At 34.2% G+C, this 14799-nt stretch overlaps 1 protein-coding gene across 2 annotated transcripts; it reads left to right on the top strand.

Moving 5' to 3' along the window:
- The first annotated feature begins 264 nt into the window (after positions 1-264).
- On the top strand, positions 265-14274 carry LOC126688282 (uncharacterized). Of its 2 annotated transcripts, XM_050382923.2 has the most exons (25): positions 265-708; positions 1012-1179; positions 2053-2127; positions 2580-2658; positions 3403-3467; positions 3659-3748; positions 3948-4037; positions 4192-4278; positions 4525-4608; positions 5516-5635; positions 5919-5947; positions 6040-6172; positions 6629-7189; positions 7488-8017; positions 8110-8173; positions 8295-8397; positions 8490-8659; positions 9679-9804; positions 10587-10657; positions 11099-11161; positions 11805-11877; positions 12830-12949; positions 13043-13120; positions 13781-13831; positions 13927-14274. In XM_050382923.2, exons 1-25 carry the CDS (start codon positions 472-474, stop codon positions 14026-14028), a joined length of 3369 nt encoding a protein of 1122 aa, XP_050238880.1. In that variant the 5' UTR covers positions 265-471; the 3' UTR covers positions 14029-14274. The 2 variants fall into 2 exon arrangements, with proteins under 2 accessions (XP_050238880.1, XP_050238888.1); XM_050382931.2 differs by lacking the exons at positions 265-708; positions 1012-1179; positions 2053-2127 and having other exon boundaries at positions 2578-2658; positions 3408-3467.
- Positions 14275-14799: the final 525 nt, after the last annotated feature.

Below are 14799 nucleotides of genomic sequence, written 5' to 3' on the forward strand. Positions count from 1 at the left end.
AGATTTAATGTGCAAAATAATCCTAATTTTTTTATGTTGTTTTTATTTTTTAAGTCAAGTGAGTGACAGCTCCAAGTATTTTTAGGTGAAAAACGGCCAATTTAGTTTTAAGGATGGAATTGGAGACTAAAGGTGTGAATTTAAGTGCATTGGACAAAATTGCATGATAGGAGTATAATCGACAAAAGGCTAAAAGATAGAGGGTGTTTTTGGTGATTAGGTCATTTTTTTTATGTTGTTTTTTTTTTTAAGTCAAGTTAGTGACAGCTCCAAGTAAAAAATTCCACCAGAACACATCTCCAACACCAGCAAAAGAAAACAGTTTTCTTTTTACTTCCCCGATCTCATAAACTAACAAACGATCAGATCTCAGAAAACAGATTTAAAACGCTGCCGTTTCTATCAAAACACAAAATTAAGGCATTGTAAAAATGGTGGATGAGCGTGGTGATCTCGTGATTACAAGTTGAAATGCAGCCAAATCTGTTCCCATTCGGCGGCGTTTTTGGCAATCCGTTTCTACTGAATGGCGATTTAAGTGAAGTAGGCAGTAGCGGATTTGAAAGTTCTAGGGTTTTCTTCTTGGTGCCTTTTTTATTATTCCAAGGAGGCGGAATGGATTTGTCCAGGGTTGGTGAAAAGATTTTAAGCTCCGTTCGCTCTGCTAAATCCCTCGGTCTTTTGCCTTCTATTTCTGATCGTCCCGAGGTAAATAACAAAATTACTGCTGTATTTTAGTTGCTTTTCATTGAATGTGGTTTAATTTCAGCTATTTAGATGATTAATGATTCTTAAATCTTAATTTTAGCTTTTTTTATGTATGTACTAGGATAATTGCAATGAAAATAGGTTATTTTAGCTTGAATTATGCTCATTTTAGATTGTATAATGCACATATTATGATATGCTGCGAAAGAAAAGATTAATAAAATGCTGATGCGTTGTGCATCATTTTAGTAGTTTATTTAGTTACTAGTGTATCAAAAGTTTTATTTTAAATTGTGTATTTAGGTTCCAGCTCGAGCAGCAGCAGCTGCTGCTGTTGCGCGTGTTATTGCTGGATTGCCGCCTCATCAACGATTCAGTTTACCGTCAAGTTCGGAAGAATTACAATCGATATATGGAAGTAGATCACAAGGTCAAGTTGTGGAGGAGCTAGAGCAGGACTTCTATAAGGAGGTTTTAATATTTTTATTTTTTGAATATTTTTACCCATTTGAATTTTTTATTCTGTTTTTTTTTTGTTTCTTGCATTTTTTTAACCTTTTAAAAGTTGAAACATCTCGTTGACATATTAATGGCAAGAACTATAGGGAAGACATCACTGTTAATTTTTTATGTTGTCCTGCATCTCCATGTAATGCACAAACAAACATTGCATAACTATCCGAGTCTTAAAAGAGGGTGATCATTCATTATGTTATTATTTATGCACTTTTATGTGTTAACCTGAGAAAGAAAAAACTTAATGAGTTTTGGCAAAATTGAAATCATTGGCGCTCATAAACTTAAATTACCCGTTGATATGGATATGAAATGAAACCATTTCAGGAAAATTATACGTAAGAATTAGAGATGCCCACTACATTATGGTATTCGAATAAAAACTTACCTGTAATCTTAAGTCTCAACTATATAGTACTATCACATTAGGGAATGATGGTTTTGGCCTATATAGACAACAATGACTTCTGTATGTAGTTTGGGTTTGTTGTTTTCTGCCTACAAAACAATGTCTTCAGGATGTAGGATTAATGTAAAACAATCTGAACGGGTATGCAGTATGATAACATACTCCACCATTGTTACTAATTTATTAACAGCCTTGAAAAATGGATCTAGCTGTGTCTTGAATATAAAGCATACTACTGTTTATGTTAGATTGTCAATTTTAATGTACAATTTTATAAGTTTAACAATTTTAGCTCAAGAAGTTTTCCATAATAACTTGTATATGTTCATACACACATATGCAGATCTTCTTTACTTGTTTCACTGCAGTTTTCTTTTGTGTTTGATTTACTAAAACACAGACATATGTTCTTTATGCAGGATTTTGATCCAATTAGACACATCTTAGAGCACATTCCATCTGAAGAAAATGAACTGGAGCATTTTGAGAAACAGGTATTTTACTACTGAAGACAATTCATTGTTTTACATCTTTTGGCACTCATTATTTTGATGCCAAGGTTGGGTTATTTGAATTCTTCATGGAGATCTGCTGCATGTTAACACTATAAAATTCCTCTTATATATTGATCATGTGCCGTGTAAGGGTGCATAAACGGGTTATTGTGGGGAAATGACATGAAATACTGTTACTATCCCATGCTTCTTTTCATTTTTTTCTTTCTGTAGTTGTATCTTTAGAATACGTTTTTATATATTTACCATAAACCATAAAGGCATATACTCTCTTTAAATTCTCTTTTTTATGTTTTTGACAATAAGATAAGTTTTTTTTTTGAAAAGGAATAGACATGCTCTTGACATGGCGGGTGAAGCACGATTAAGCATTCCTCTCCCTGAAAAATTAATCTAAGCGGCTGACTTCATTTGATCTGGATTCTTTGTAGGCTGCTCTTAGGTTGGCTCAATTGGATAAAGTATCGGAACGTTTATCCCAACAAGTTATGGAGCATCATGAAGTGATGGGTAGGCTTCATTAAATCTGTTTTGGCTATTATGAAATTTTGTGATATAATCAACTATTTTTTTTTTCTTTTTATTTGTGTGAGTTATTACGTGCATGATTTATCATCCATGATTATGAAGAACATTCTGTTGAACAAACGTCATTGTTGATAGTGCATTTACCATCCATTGTATAGACTTGTGAATTATTTATGCAATGACCCATGGTTATATGAACCAGATTTGCGTTTTCTCCGTTTCCTGCTGCTCATTTAACCCATTTACAGTTTGTACATGAATCTGTTAGTTGATATGCTGCTACTTCACATTTTAATTTTGTCTTAATTTTTATAATTATCCTTTTTCCCTATTATTTCTTAATTTTCCAAGTAGTGATGTTAGCTAAGTAGGGAAAGCCTTATGCAATTGTACACATCAGATAGAATGACTTTTTCACTACCTGGAGGTATTTAAGGCATTGCTCGATACTTACTCTGTATTAAAGTAGTGTTTTTATTTTACTTTTGGCTCTTTTAACAATGAATATGTGATATTTTAGAATATCCATGTGCAAATAGGAAGTCTATCTCTCCCTTTTTTTTCCCTCTCTCTGTGCGTCTTATGTTGGCAAGAAGTGGGGTTTCATTTCCTAAATTGATATGACATGTTCATACTTTTGACTGCAACGTCTTCCAATATGCCATTAGTTCAGCATATTATGTAGCCTTACTTTTGAATGAGATGTTTATACTTGCTATTGGCCAGTGAAGGGGATGAATTTGGTCAGGGAATTAGAGAAAGACTTGAAGATTGCGAATGTCATCTGCATGGTAAGCATTTGCACGGACTCTTCACTGAATGATTAAAGAGTCTGTTGTAAGAAATCCATCTTATTATATTTTTTTTTAATGTTTGCTTTTCAATTATGTTTGATAAAGCCCTTGTAAATGTCATCTTCATCGTGATTGTTACTTGCTTTGCTGGATCTGGTTTCCACTATAGTTGTCACTGTGGTTTGCAGAACGGAAGAAGGCATTTAACTTCATCAAAGAATGAAGTTTCGAGGGACCTCATAGTAAATTCTCATTCTAAAAAGAAACAAGCTCTCTTGGTATGTTCTTTTTCTTGACGTGCGTGGACACAAGTATAAAACTTTGCCTTTCTTTTGGAAAATATTTGGGGAAAACTGGCTGATACCTTTTGTTGATTACTGTAACCATTTAAAAGTATTGAGCGTTTAGTATTTATTCCCCATCATATCGATAAACAGATTCAGTTTGATAGGTTTTAGTCGTTGTATCCAATTGCAGGATATGCTTCCAGTATTATCTGATCTTCATCATGCATGGAAGATGCAAACAGAACTTGATTCCTTGGTTGAAGAAGGAAAATATTGCAAGGTGGGCTAATTTCCGCCCCTATTTTATTTATTTAAGGGTGTCTCTTACCATGCTTGACCTTTAAATTGTCTGATTTCCTTCTCCCTTTATAAGCAATTGTAACAGTCTCAGTTTCCTTCTTGAAGATATCCATTAATTCTCATTTTCTTTTCAGGCATTTCAAGTCCTATCCGAGTATTTGCAGTTATTAGATAGCTTTTCGGAGCTTTCAGCCATTCAAGAGATGGGTCGTGGAGTAGAGGTAGATAATCTACTTATATGCATTACTATTCTAATCACATGATCACTTTTGCTTCTATGTTTTGATTGTAGTGATGCTTTTGCCAGTAGATTTGTTTTTCTGCATTCATGTAGTCCTCTTATTTTTCAGTATTGGATGATATTAATTTTGTGCATTTGTTTCTTATCCTTTGTTCATGGTTACATTAAATTTGCAATTGGAATTATTTTTGTTCTTTTCTTTTAATTCTTGTGATTTTTTTTACAGGTTTGGTTGGGAAGAACCCTACAAAAACTTGATTCACTGTTGTTAGGAGTATGCCAGGAGTTTAAGGAGGAGAATTACATAACTGTCAGTACATTTGTATCTTCTCGTGAACTTGATGATTATTTTGTTTTTCAGTTTCCAAATTTTAGCAGAATTTTTTTTCTTTTGAAAATTAATATTTTTTAAGCATGTTTAAGTTGATATCGTTAACTGTATGCTCTATGTTTCTTCTTGGTCTTCATTAAGCTTACTTTGTAGCTGAAATGAATGTTTTGGTAGACTGGCCTTAACGGATGAGCATCTCTCATTTTCGATGAGGACTTTTTACTAACATTAATTAGGTGAATCTGGTGGTACAATTGATCATTTCTAAAAGTCTCTTTGCACTTAAGCAAAGCCCTGGGATGAAATTCTGCCGCTGTTGGGATAGGGTTTCCGGGAATATGATAGGGTGGTATGTGCCCTTTTAGCCTAGAAAATCAAGAAAAAATTGTATCATCCCAGAAAATCAAGAAAAAATTGTATCATCCCAGAAAATCAATGACATCTGCATCATACACCTTGCATAAATAAGCAATATACATCGTTAGTAGACGGTTCTAGAGAATGTTCTTTCTTCCAGTTATGGCTGCGCATCGTTAATTACACCAGTGAGAAGATCGTTTGGCTTCTTCTTCATAATTTCTGTTCTCTCTTCATTTTTCTTTTTCTTTTCCTCTTTTTTACACTAATGATTTACTTTTGCATTGTTAAAAACACTCATTTGCTTCAGAATTTTGAGTTGGATGTGAAGTTTGATAAACTTCTGATTCTCTTTTTGATATTAAGGCTCATGCTGTTTCATCTTTTCTTGGGATACTCTGTTACTTTATCGATGTTAAATATTACATATCATCATCTCTTGCAAATTGATTAAACAGATTCAAAAGTATCACTTATTTCAGTTGCAAATTCAACTATAATGATGATATGTTGTTATTATTCTTGACAGGTGGTTGACGCGTACGCATTAATTGGAGACATCTCCGGTCTGGCTGAAAAGATACAAAGTTTTTTCATGCAGGAAGTTCTATCAGAAACTCACTCTGTGCTGAAGAATATTGTGCAAGAGGTAAAATTTTATAACAATGTAAAATCAGATTAGATTTGACTAGGTGAATCAGTAGTTTTAATTCAAAATATCTTCCTTTCTTTCTGATCTGGCATTTAGGCCATCATCAAAATATTCTTCTGCACATATAACTTCAAGTAACCTCAGATTTAACTTGAAGTTGCATCTTGTTCATAAGCCATTTTCCTACAATTTTTTTTTCCTTACTTAACTTAAAATTCTGTGGTATTTTTTATAATCTTAATGAAGAACATTCTTTTTGATGGCTAATTAACTTCTGCAGGACCAGGGATTACAAATGCCGAATAGCAGGTAGTTTCTTCTTATTTTAACTTCCCTGTGCTGGATATATGACATTCTCTCTACCTTTTGATGTGCTCAAAACATGTTTCTATTCATTTCAGACTTACCTACAGTGATCTGTGTCTTCAGATCCCTGAATCTAAGTTCAGGCAGTGTTTGTTGAGAACACTAGCTGTCTTGTTCAGGTTGATGTGTTCCTATCATGAAATCATGATTTTGCAACTGGAGAATAAGGTACACTTGTAGTCCAACATCAGTTTGTGCATGTTATTATGCCATATTTTGCTGACTCTTATCATTAGTACCCCAAGGTGCCACCTCTGACATGTACTCAATACTTTAGTTTGCATTTTGACTAGACATATTTTATAAGAATATTGTTTTTTTTTATTAAAGTAATTTAATTAGAGTATGATGTCATTAACAATCTAGATTTCATACATCAATCAAATCTGAGCAATCTATTTAAGAGTTCTCAAATTAATCCAGAACCTATTTGGCTAATGGGTTGGACAGTAGAAGTAGAAAGTAAACTGAAAACTAAAACATTAGCAAAAAAACAGATGATTCTCGTGTTAATTATCTTTTCAGTAAGAAAATAATATACATATACCTGTCTATCACAGGTTGAGATGTTCTTTTCTAGATATTCTCTTAAAAATATGCATTAACATTTTCCATCTTTGGCAGGATTGGGCACACCAAAGATCAACTATGAAGCTAAGAGACAATCTGCCAAGTTCTGGAGAGACCCAGCAAAATGATTCAGTCGCAAGAATTTCTTCTGATCTTCAAGGAATTAATGGCTCTCTGTCTCAATCTATGGACAGAGTGCTTTCTGAAGAAGCTATCGCTATTGTGTCTACAGCGGACCATATAGGAGCTTCAAATTCCAACCATTCGGATTCTCATTATCAAGTTGATGAGGCTAGGAATGATGGTACTGGAGCATCAAGCAGTGGATCCCCTTGGTATCAGCTGCGGAAAGATGCTACAGCTTTTGTTTCACAAACTCTTCAGAGAGGACGGAAGAATCTTTGGCATCTTACGACGAGTCGAGTATCAGTCTTGCTGTCATCATCTGTAGTTGGTTCAACGAGCATTCATCAATTTTTAAAAAACTACGAAGATCTGAATGTATTTATCCTGGCTGGTGAAGCCTTTTGTGGAGTTGAAGCAGTTGAGTTCAGGCAGAAGTTGAAGGTTGTTTGTGAGAATTATTTTGCAGCATTTCATCGGCAAAATGTTTATGTAAGTTATTACCAGGGTAACACATTTTTTAGTTTTCTTTACACTATTTCTTATGATGAGATTCTTTCTTTTAAATATTCCCTAGTTGGAAATTTTCCTATCTTCCCACCCTCTCTCTCTTCGCCCCCAATGTTTTGCATAATGTACTCTAAACAATTGAATTTGCTGAGTAATATGTACTCTGCATTAATAGTTGCTTGAAAAAAAAAAGTTATCTTTCTATATCTCAGTTATAATACATACTTGAGTGGTTCAAGGATATGGAAGAACAATAACGACTGCTTGTTTTCTTTTTCAGGCGCTTAAAATGGTTTTGGAAAAGGAAATTTGGCTGAATTTACCACCTGATACAGTGCAAGTAATTAGTTTTGCGGGGCTTGTTGGTGATGGAGCACCCTTGATTGTTCCGTCTGATGGTAACTCTAAAAATGTCAGACTGCTTCAAAATGATAAATCATCAAACTCAGTTGATGCTATTTCCAAGAAGAGTGGTTTTACAAGTTGGCTCCAAAACGGAAACCCATTTTCACTGAAGGTCACTTCTAAAGAAGCCCATTGTTCTTCTCCACATAGTATATTTATTTCTGGTGAATATGATGGACACACAAATGATGGTGACATGGTGTCTCATAAAAGTAGGGATGTCATTCATATGAATGGAAGCCCTGTTTCGGAAGAGGAAAATGAAGATTTACTCGCTGACTTCATTGATGAAGATAGTCAACTTCCAAGTCGAATTTCAAAGCCAAATAATTCAAGAATTAATTCTGCACGTTGGAAAAATGATGAGATTACTGCACAAACAGGATCATCTGTTTGTCTTCTGAGGTGAAATGTTCATCTTTTACTAATCATTATGATATGACTTTTCGTTCTTTTCTGTTTCTGAAATTGTATTTACCTTTACTTATGCATGTTAGATCGATGGATAAATATGCAAGGCTTATGCAGAAACTGGAAATAGTAAATGTTGAATTTTTCAAGGTATGGTTATATTCGTTGAGTATATTTTTTATGGGCTTTTTTGTTTGGTCAGAATCTATGTCTTGGCAATACTTTCATTTTTTCTCTAAATTATTTTCCCTGATCCAGTATACTATTGCAGGGGATATGCCAGTTGTTTGAGCTTTATTTCTACCATGTGTTTGAAACATTTGGTCAGCAAAACCCTAACTCAAACGGCAAATTATTATCTGATTCTATCAATTGTAAGTGTTTGATAGCATCCTAATCATTGGTTTTATGAAGTAGCTTTAATGTTATTGCACTATGGACTCATAATGTTTACAACGTTCTTCAGACCGGCTGAAGACGGCCTTGTCCAGAATATCACAGGATTGTGACCAGTGGATAAAATCCCAGTCAACATCACTTTTCTCTTCAGCCTCGTCTTTGACTACATATATGCATTCAGATTTAACACCAACTAGTCCTCAGAGTCATCTACCAGCTACATCTTTCGGTCTCAAGGTATCTGTGGAAAATTTTAATTATCAAATATTTTTTCTGATTATGCCACTAAGGCGGTTATGTAATTTCTGTTTGCATTGTGTCCCGTGCAAGAGTTGCAGGAGGTCCAGGATTAAGTAATCTTTGGTCCACATGTTTTAATCAAGGTTTTGCTTTTTAAGCAAGTAGCACAGCCACTTCCATCCACCCCTCCCATTTGTCCTAGTATGGTGCAACTGTTGGTACTTTCGTGTTTTTAGCATGCAAGATATTTTATATCCGCTTTTCATTCATTATACTGATGATAAACAAAGACCATGAATTGTTCTGCCAAAATCATTTCTTGCAAGGCTGATTTTAAATCTATTATTTTCCCATTTTAGATATGATCATGTCTATCTATAGCAGATAGACATGGAGTTGCCAGTTGCTGCTGGTGGGATCCATGAAATGATAACTTAAAGAAAAACCCTTTAGAAGTAACCTTCAGTGTAAAGGGGTTTCCATTTCACAAAATGCAGTTTTTGTTAAGCCAAAAAAAACAATCGAGTTTTTTACAATGCACAAAACTTTTCGTGTTATCTTCTTAGAAGTTTTTGTCCACTCTTCTTGTTTAGAACTTTTTAATTTCTGAACATAATTTGTATCAGTTCTTGTGATGAATGAGAACTGGATATGCTATATCTGGCGTGTACCTGAGAGAAAACAAGAGGGTTGGGGGTTAGTAGTCAAAGTGATCAAGTAGTGGGATATGTGTGAGTTCACACATATCATTTTTGTAATGTTCATGAGTCAATTATGGAATTACTGTGATTCTTGCACGTCGTCACTCAGTTCAGAGCACTTGGACATAAATATGACGCTTTGATGCTTCAGATTTGATAGACTGATAGAATATAAGTAACTTATGGTGTAACAAACACATATCAGCTTCTTGATATTGACTATTGGTTACTTCTTGTAGTCTTGGTAGCTTGAATCAGAATACACTATTCTGCTTCCTGTTAACTGCTATAACTGATATGACGATTATGTTGCAGGAAAGATGCACAGCTGCGGATAATATATCTCTCGTTGCTCAACTAATGCACAGATCCAAAGCCCACCTTCAGTCAATGCTTCTCCAAAATAATCCTGCTATAGTGGAGGACTTCTATGCACACCTGGTACATTTTTATAACTGCCTCGTTTGCTATTAAGAGTCAGTAGTAGTAGCTGGGACCTTTTGAAAGATTGGCGTGGACAGTCTATTGTGTAATTATTCTGGAGTTTTATGAAAAAACCTGCTAGTGGAGGAAGACCTCCTAGGGATAAGAATTCAACATACTTCACAGGTCAGATGAGCAAATTAGTATGTGATTCCTTGGATAGGTGCTCTAACTTTATGTAATGTCACAGAAGATTATAAAAAACAAAACCCTTTACAGGCCCAAAAATAGTTAAGTATTACTACTGAAGTACTTCATGATCATGTTAAAAAATTATGACCTCTCAGAAATGTGACTACATTTTCCTCCTAAATGAGGTAGGGGAAAAAGTCCAACAAAATTCTGGGCCCAATTTCACCTCAACGGTTGTGCCACTATGCTTCGAGATCCCAATATATGGTGTGAAGACTAATGTAGGAAAAGAGAATCTGCAATTAAATTTCTCTAAATAGACTTTATTCCTGGATTCCTTCAGTTTTCAAGTATCAACTAAGTAATGCATTAGAATGTAGGGTGCAAAGTTATCTAAACTCTTGTTCTTGTAATTAGTCTTGTGTCTAAGAAAGAGTCCCACAGCATATTATGAACATAATCCTTCTCTTTCCCAGTTAGGCTTTTGATTGGATGTTTGGATTTTATCTGTATTTCTGCACGTCGTTGTTTTCTTATCTGAACAATGTTTTCATATAACTCCTTAATCATGGTAGTGGTGTGGTTAATATTTAAGTTATGTTCCGCAGGTGGATTCTGTGCCAGATCTTAAAGAGCACATACATAGGACAACCGCAAAGTTACTCTTACACATTAATGGGTAAGACCATAAAATTTTAATTTTGGTCTGTTTTAGCTCTATTTTTTCAGTTTGTGCGCTTCTCAAAACTCTTGTTACTATATTTTATCTTCTTCAAGTTTTTCTGTTAATAATTCTGGTGGTAGGTGGTTAATTTGTTTTGCAGTTCTGCTTAAGGCCTCCAAATGACTTTTTCCAAGTGATATTTTCATTCAATAGCATGTAAAATTAGCACCTGCATTGTCAAACACGCTTTTCATTAACTATTAAGAGACTGAGCATGACCTGACAATGCAAGTCAAGTCCTCTATCATATGGTTTTTCTAAGACAACTTTTTGCATCCTGTTTGATGATTTTTTGGATGAAGTGAAATTGTATTACATATTTCCTGGGCTATTCTTATTGTTATCGAGATCATTTTGAGTTTTTACCTGTCATTAATAAGGAAGCATACTTTGCAGGTATGTTGACCGGATTGCTAATGCTAAATGGGAAGTGAAAGAGCTTGGGATGGAGCATAATGGGTTTGTTTCAGTACTTCAATTTTTTTATTGTCTTACACTTGCTGTTTTACATTAAAATTGACCTTGATGAGATTGAAATGTTCACCATCAGATGATTTCACATATCAAAAACTTTATTGTTTTACATTTGTTCTTTAAAAGCAACAAAATCAAGCTGCTGGATGAACTATGCTTTATAGGCTGTCATGCTTTTATCTTTTAGTACATGTATCTCTTGCCATGATAAGTTTTTTAAGGTGTCCATTACTCCATTTTGAGCAATACTTCGGTGCCTCAAATTGTCAGGCACAATTTGATTTTTTATGTTTGTTTTCATTTGTGGTTACACTAAACTTTGGGCCAAGATCTTGTTAAATGATTGTTCATGACCATTATCTGATGATCCCTTTGTTGGTACTTGTTACCTTTCTTATGCTTTTTCTTGGCTTAAAACCCAATTTGTACCACATCTATTTAATGCTGGTATATACTTACGTTAGTGTGTTCATGGTCTTTCCATGTCAATCAACATTGATATTGGTGGATTGTGTTTCTCTAATTTACTTCCCTAGTTCTTTCTAGTTGCAAAGCAAGTTAGCAAATTAGTTTGCTATGGAAGATCTTCTAGTCCTTCCATTTAACAAGCTCCGACATATTTTTGCAGATACATTGATTTGTTGTTGGGAGAATTTAAGCACTACAAAACGAGGCTTGCCCATGGAGGAATTCAGAAGGAGGTATTGATTAGTACTGCGCTGTCAGGCTTTCTCCTTGAAAACTTTGAATGCTGGATTTGCACTAGAAGCTCACAGTACATTATTGCGCTGTCATTTTCATTGTATTGTCATCCACAGATTTTGCACTTTTCTTAATTATGTGACTGCGTGAAAGTTCAGATATATGCATGCATTTCTAAATAGGTTGATAAATAAAACATGCGACTCCTGGCTTTTGGTGGCTGAATTTGAATAATTTCGATCTCTATGACAAATGTCTTTGGGTCATTTGACGACCCATTAGCATGCTTATGCTGTTCTACCATTCTGCTTTATGGGAAGCTGATGTCAGGTTCCTGGAAAGTATACCTAAATTTTACATGATGTTTTGCTAAATAAGCTTCACTATAATGTAGACAAATATTTTGATTCATGCATTTAATGGTTCCTGTACTTCAAATTCCCGATCCTTTTCATGGCACAATAAAACACGCATAATCATCTGGATTGTTCAAATAAGAATGCAAATAGAATTTTTTTTCCTTTTTGGGGAAAAAGTATGGGACTTGAGCTGTGCTCGATGTTAATAGTTAGTGTTCAAGTTGGACACAAGGAAGAAAGTCTTTTGGACTTGTAACAAAATGATTTTTTTAAACCCATAACTTTAACCAATTTGTCAAATATATTCCTAAAAAAAATTGGACGATGTGGTTCATTAGTTTTGCAAATTGGAACAATTATATCCAAGCTAGGAAAGAGTAGCTTCACGTAAGCACTCCACGTCAGACTAGATACATTCCAATATTCCAATTTGCAAAATTTACGGATCTGATTGTCCAATTTTTTTCTAGGATATGTTAATAAAATGGTGAAAATTATGGATGTAAAAATCATTTTGCCTCGACTTATCAATATGGCTATATTGTAATGAATTAACTTGTTTGGGCTATGTTATTTTGTTCCTACTTCTTAGATTCAAGACCTTCTCTTAGAGTATGGCTTAGAGATTGTGGTTGAAACTCTCGTTGAAGGTCTATCACGGGTGAAAAGGTGTACGGATGAAGGCCGAGCTCTCATGTCATTGGATCTTCAGGTTTTCCTTTTTCTTTTCCATGGTGAACCGAGTTTTCCTGTTTTGTGATTCCTTATTCCCTTACTTATCTTGCAGCTTGTATTTTGCTTTCAGGTTTTGATCAATGGCCTTCAACATTTTGTCCCTGTAAACGTGAAGCCAAAGTTACAAATAGTTGAAACTTTCATCAAGGTAAGAGTGGGCTTTAATTAAGATGAAATTGTTTTTAAGACATGTAAATGGTGAGACTAATGTTATATTTAATTTTTTTTGTTTTCTTTTTCCACTTCGGAATCTAAAGAAAATAATTAATAGTCAGCAGATACAACCAACTACTGTTTCTTGGAAAATTGATATTTCGATTGAAAATCCGGTGATAAATGATGACGCATAAGCCGGAGTTGGCCACGTCATTCACATCAAAACGCACCATTTTAAAATTTGGCTTCTGCTCCATCATTTTTCATCGGATTTTCAATCGGTGTATCGATTTACCAAAAAACGGTAGTTGATGTATATATTTACCAATTGTTATTGAACATGATTGAATTGCAAAAACGAGTAAATTTACATGTAAATAACTCTAGAAATTATCCCTTGATCTTCTAGGAGTAAGAATTATTCTCTTCTTGATTATTAAAGCAGGAATTAGATTTTCGGTTTAGGTTGATTGATGTGATTCTAATTTCTTTTTTTTTTGCCAAAGATTCTAACATCTTATTAACTCTGATATTTCGTTCAATTATTTGTTTGGACTTATTACTTGAAGTATTGAATCTGATGAAAATAGGAGACAATTTTCTTTTATTTGTGATTGGTTGAAAATTCTCATTATTTCTCAAACCGGCACAGGCTTACTACCTTCCGGAAACCGAGTATGTGCATTGGGCCCGTGCTCATCCAGTAAGATATCCGCTCCTCCCTATTGAAATATTATGTATCCAATAACCCGATTGGTCAGCTCGTCTTATTAATGTTGAATAATCGTTTCCTTGCAGGAATACACCAAAAATCAAGTCATTGGATTGGTCAACCTTGTTGCAACAATGAAAGGTTGGAAGAGGAAAAATAGATTGGAAGTATTAGAAAAGATAGAATGAGACGGTATGCAGATTCGTATAGCCATTTTTCGGTTTCAGGTATATAAGTCCTGCTCTTATTTATTTTTCCCCCAATATTATTGGTTCGCTGCATGAGTGATGTAAATTGGATTAGAGTTGACTAATTAGGGTTGTATATTTTGTAATATATACGGATTTCCCTATGTGGGAAAATCAAATGTAATTTTGGATCACAGCTTATGTGAAATAATAATGAGTTTATAGGAAAATTTTCACTTCTGAGAACTACCTACAGCTATGGCTACAATTATGTGATCAGAGTGCAATTTTCTGTAATTGGAATAACGAGAGTATAAAATTGCAAAATTTTGAGGTTCATTTGTCTATGTATCTTAATTATTTTGCAATGAGTAATTCGCGATCTTGATTGGAAAAGAGAATGGATTTTTGTTTGCAGAATTTCTTGGAAAGGGTCTATTATCCTTGAACTGATTTTTTATACACAACATTAGTATAAGATTTACTCGAGTTGTAGAAAAAATTCAATACACAGGACGATGAAGATTCGGGTTAGTTAAGAAATTTCGGCATTATTGGAGAGTTTTTCATTTTTTTCTAAAACTCATTTGATTTTTTTTTTGATAAAGAATTTCTTTTCTTTTTAAAGATGGAAGAATTGCAAGGAAATAATGAGCAAATTACAGTTTATAATATTTACATTAGTTGCAATTTAGCTATTGTTACTAGTCTCGTCATTTTCAATGGAACGAAATTGCAGACAATGTAGTTTGTAGTTTTCATTATCAAACG

Source organism: Mercurialis annua, linkage group LG1-X (genome assembly GCF_937616625.2).
Source record: "Mercurialis annua linkage group LG1-X, ddMerAnnu1.2, whole genome shotgun sequence".
NCBI lineage: Eukaryota > Viridiplantae > Streptophyta > Magnoliopsida > Malpighiales > Euphorbiaceae > Mercurialis > Mercurialis annua.

What these genes read in the sequence shown, in the direction of transcription:
- LOC126688282 (XM_050382923.2), top strand. Translation starts at nt 472, where the DNA reads ATGCAGCCAAATCTGTTCCCATTCGGCGGCGTTTTTGGCAATCCGTTT. An exon ending in GGAGCATCATGAAGTGATGG is followed by an intron (nt 2,659 to 3,402) that starts GTAGGCTTCATT and finishes GCTATTGGCCAG; the next exon opens with TGAAGGGGATGAATTTGGTC. An exon ending in TTACTCTTACACATTAATGG is followed by an intron (nt 10,658 to 11,098) that starts GTAAGACCATAA and finishes CATACTTTGCAG; the next exon opens with GTATGTTGACCGGATTGCTA.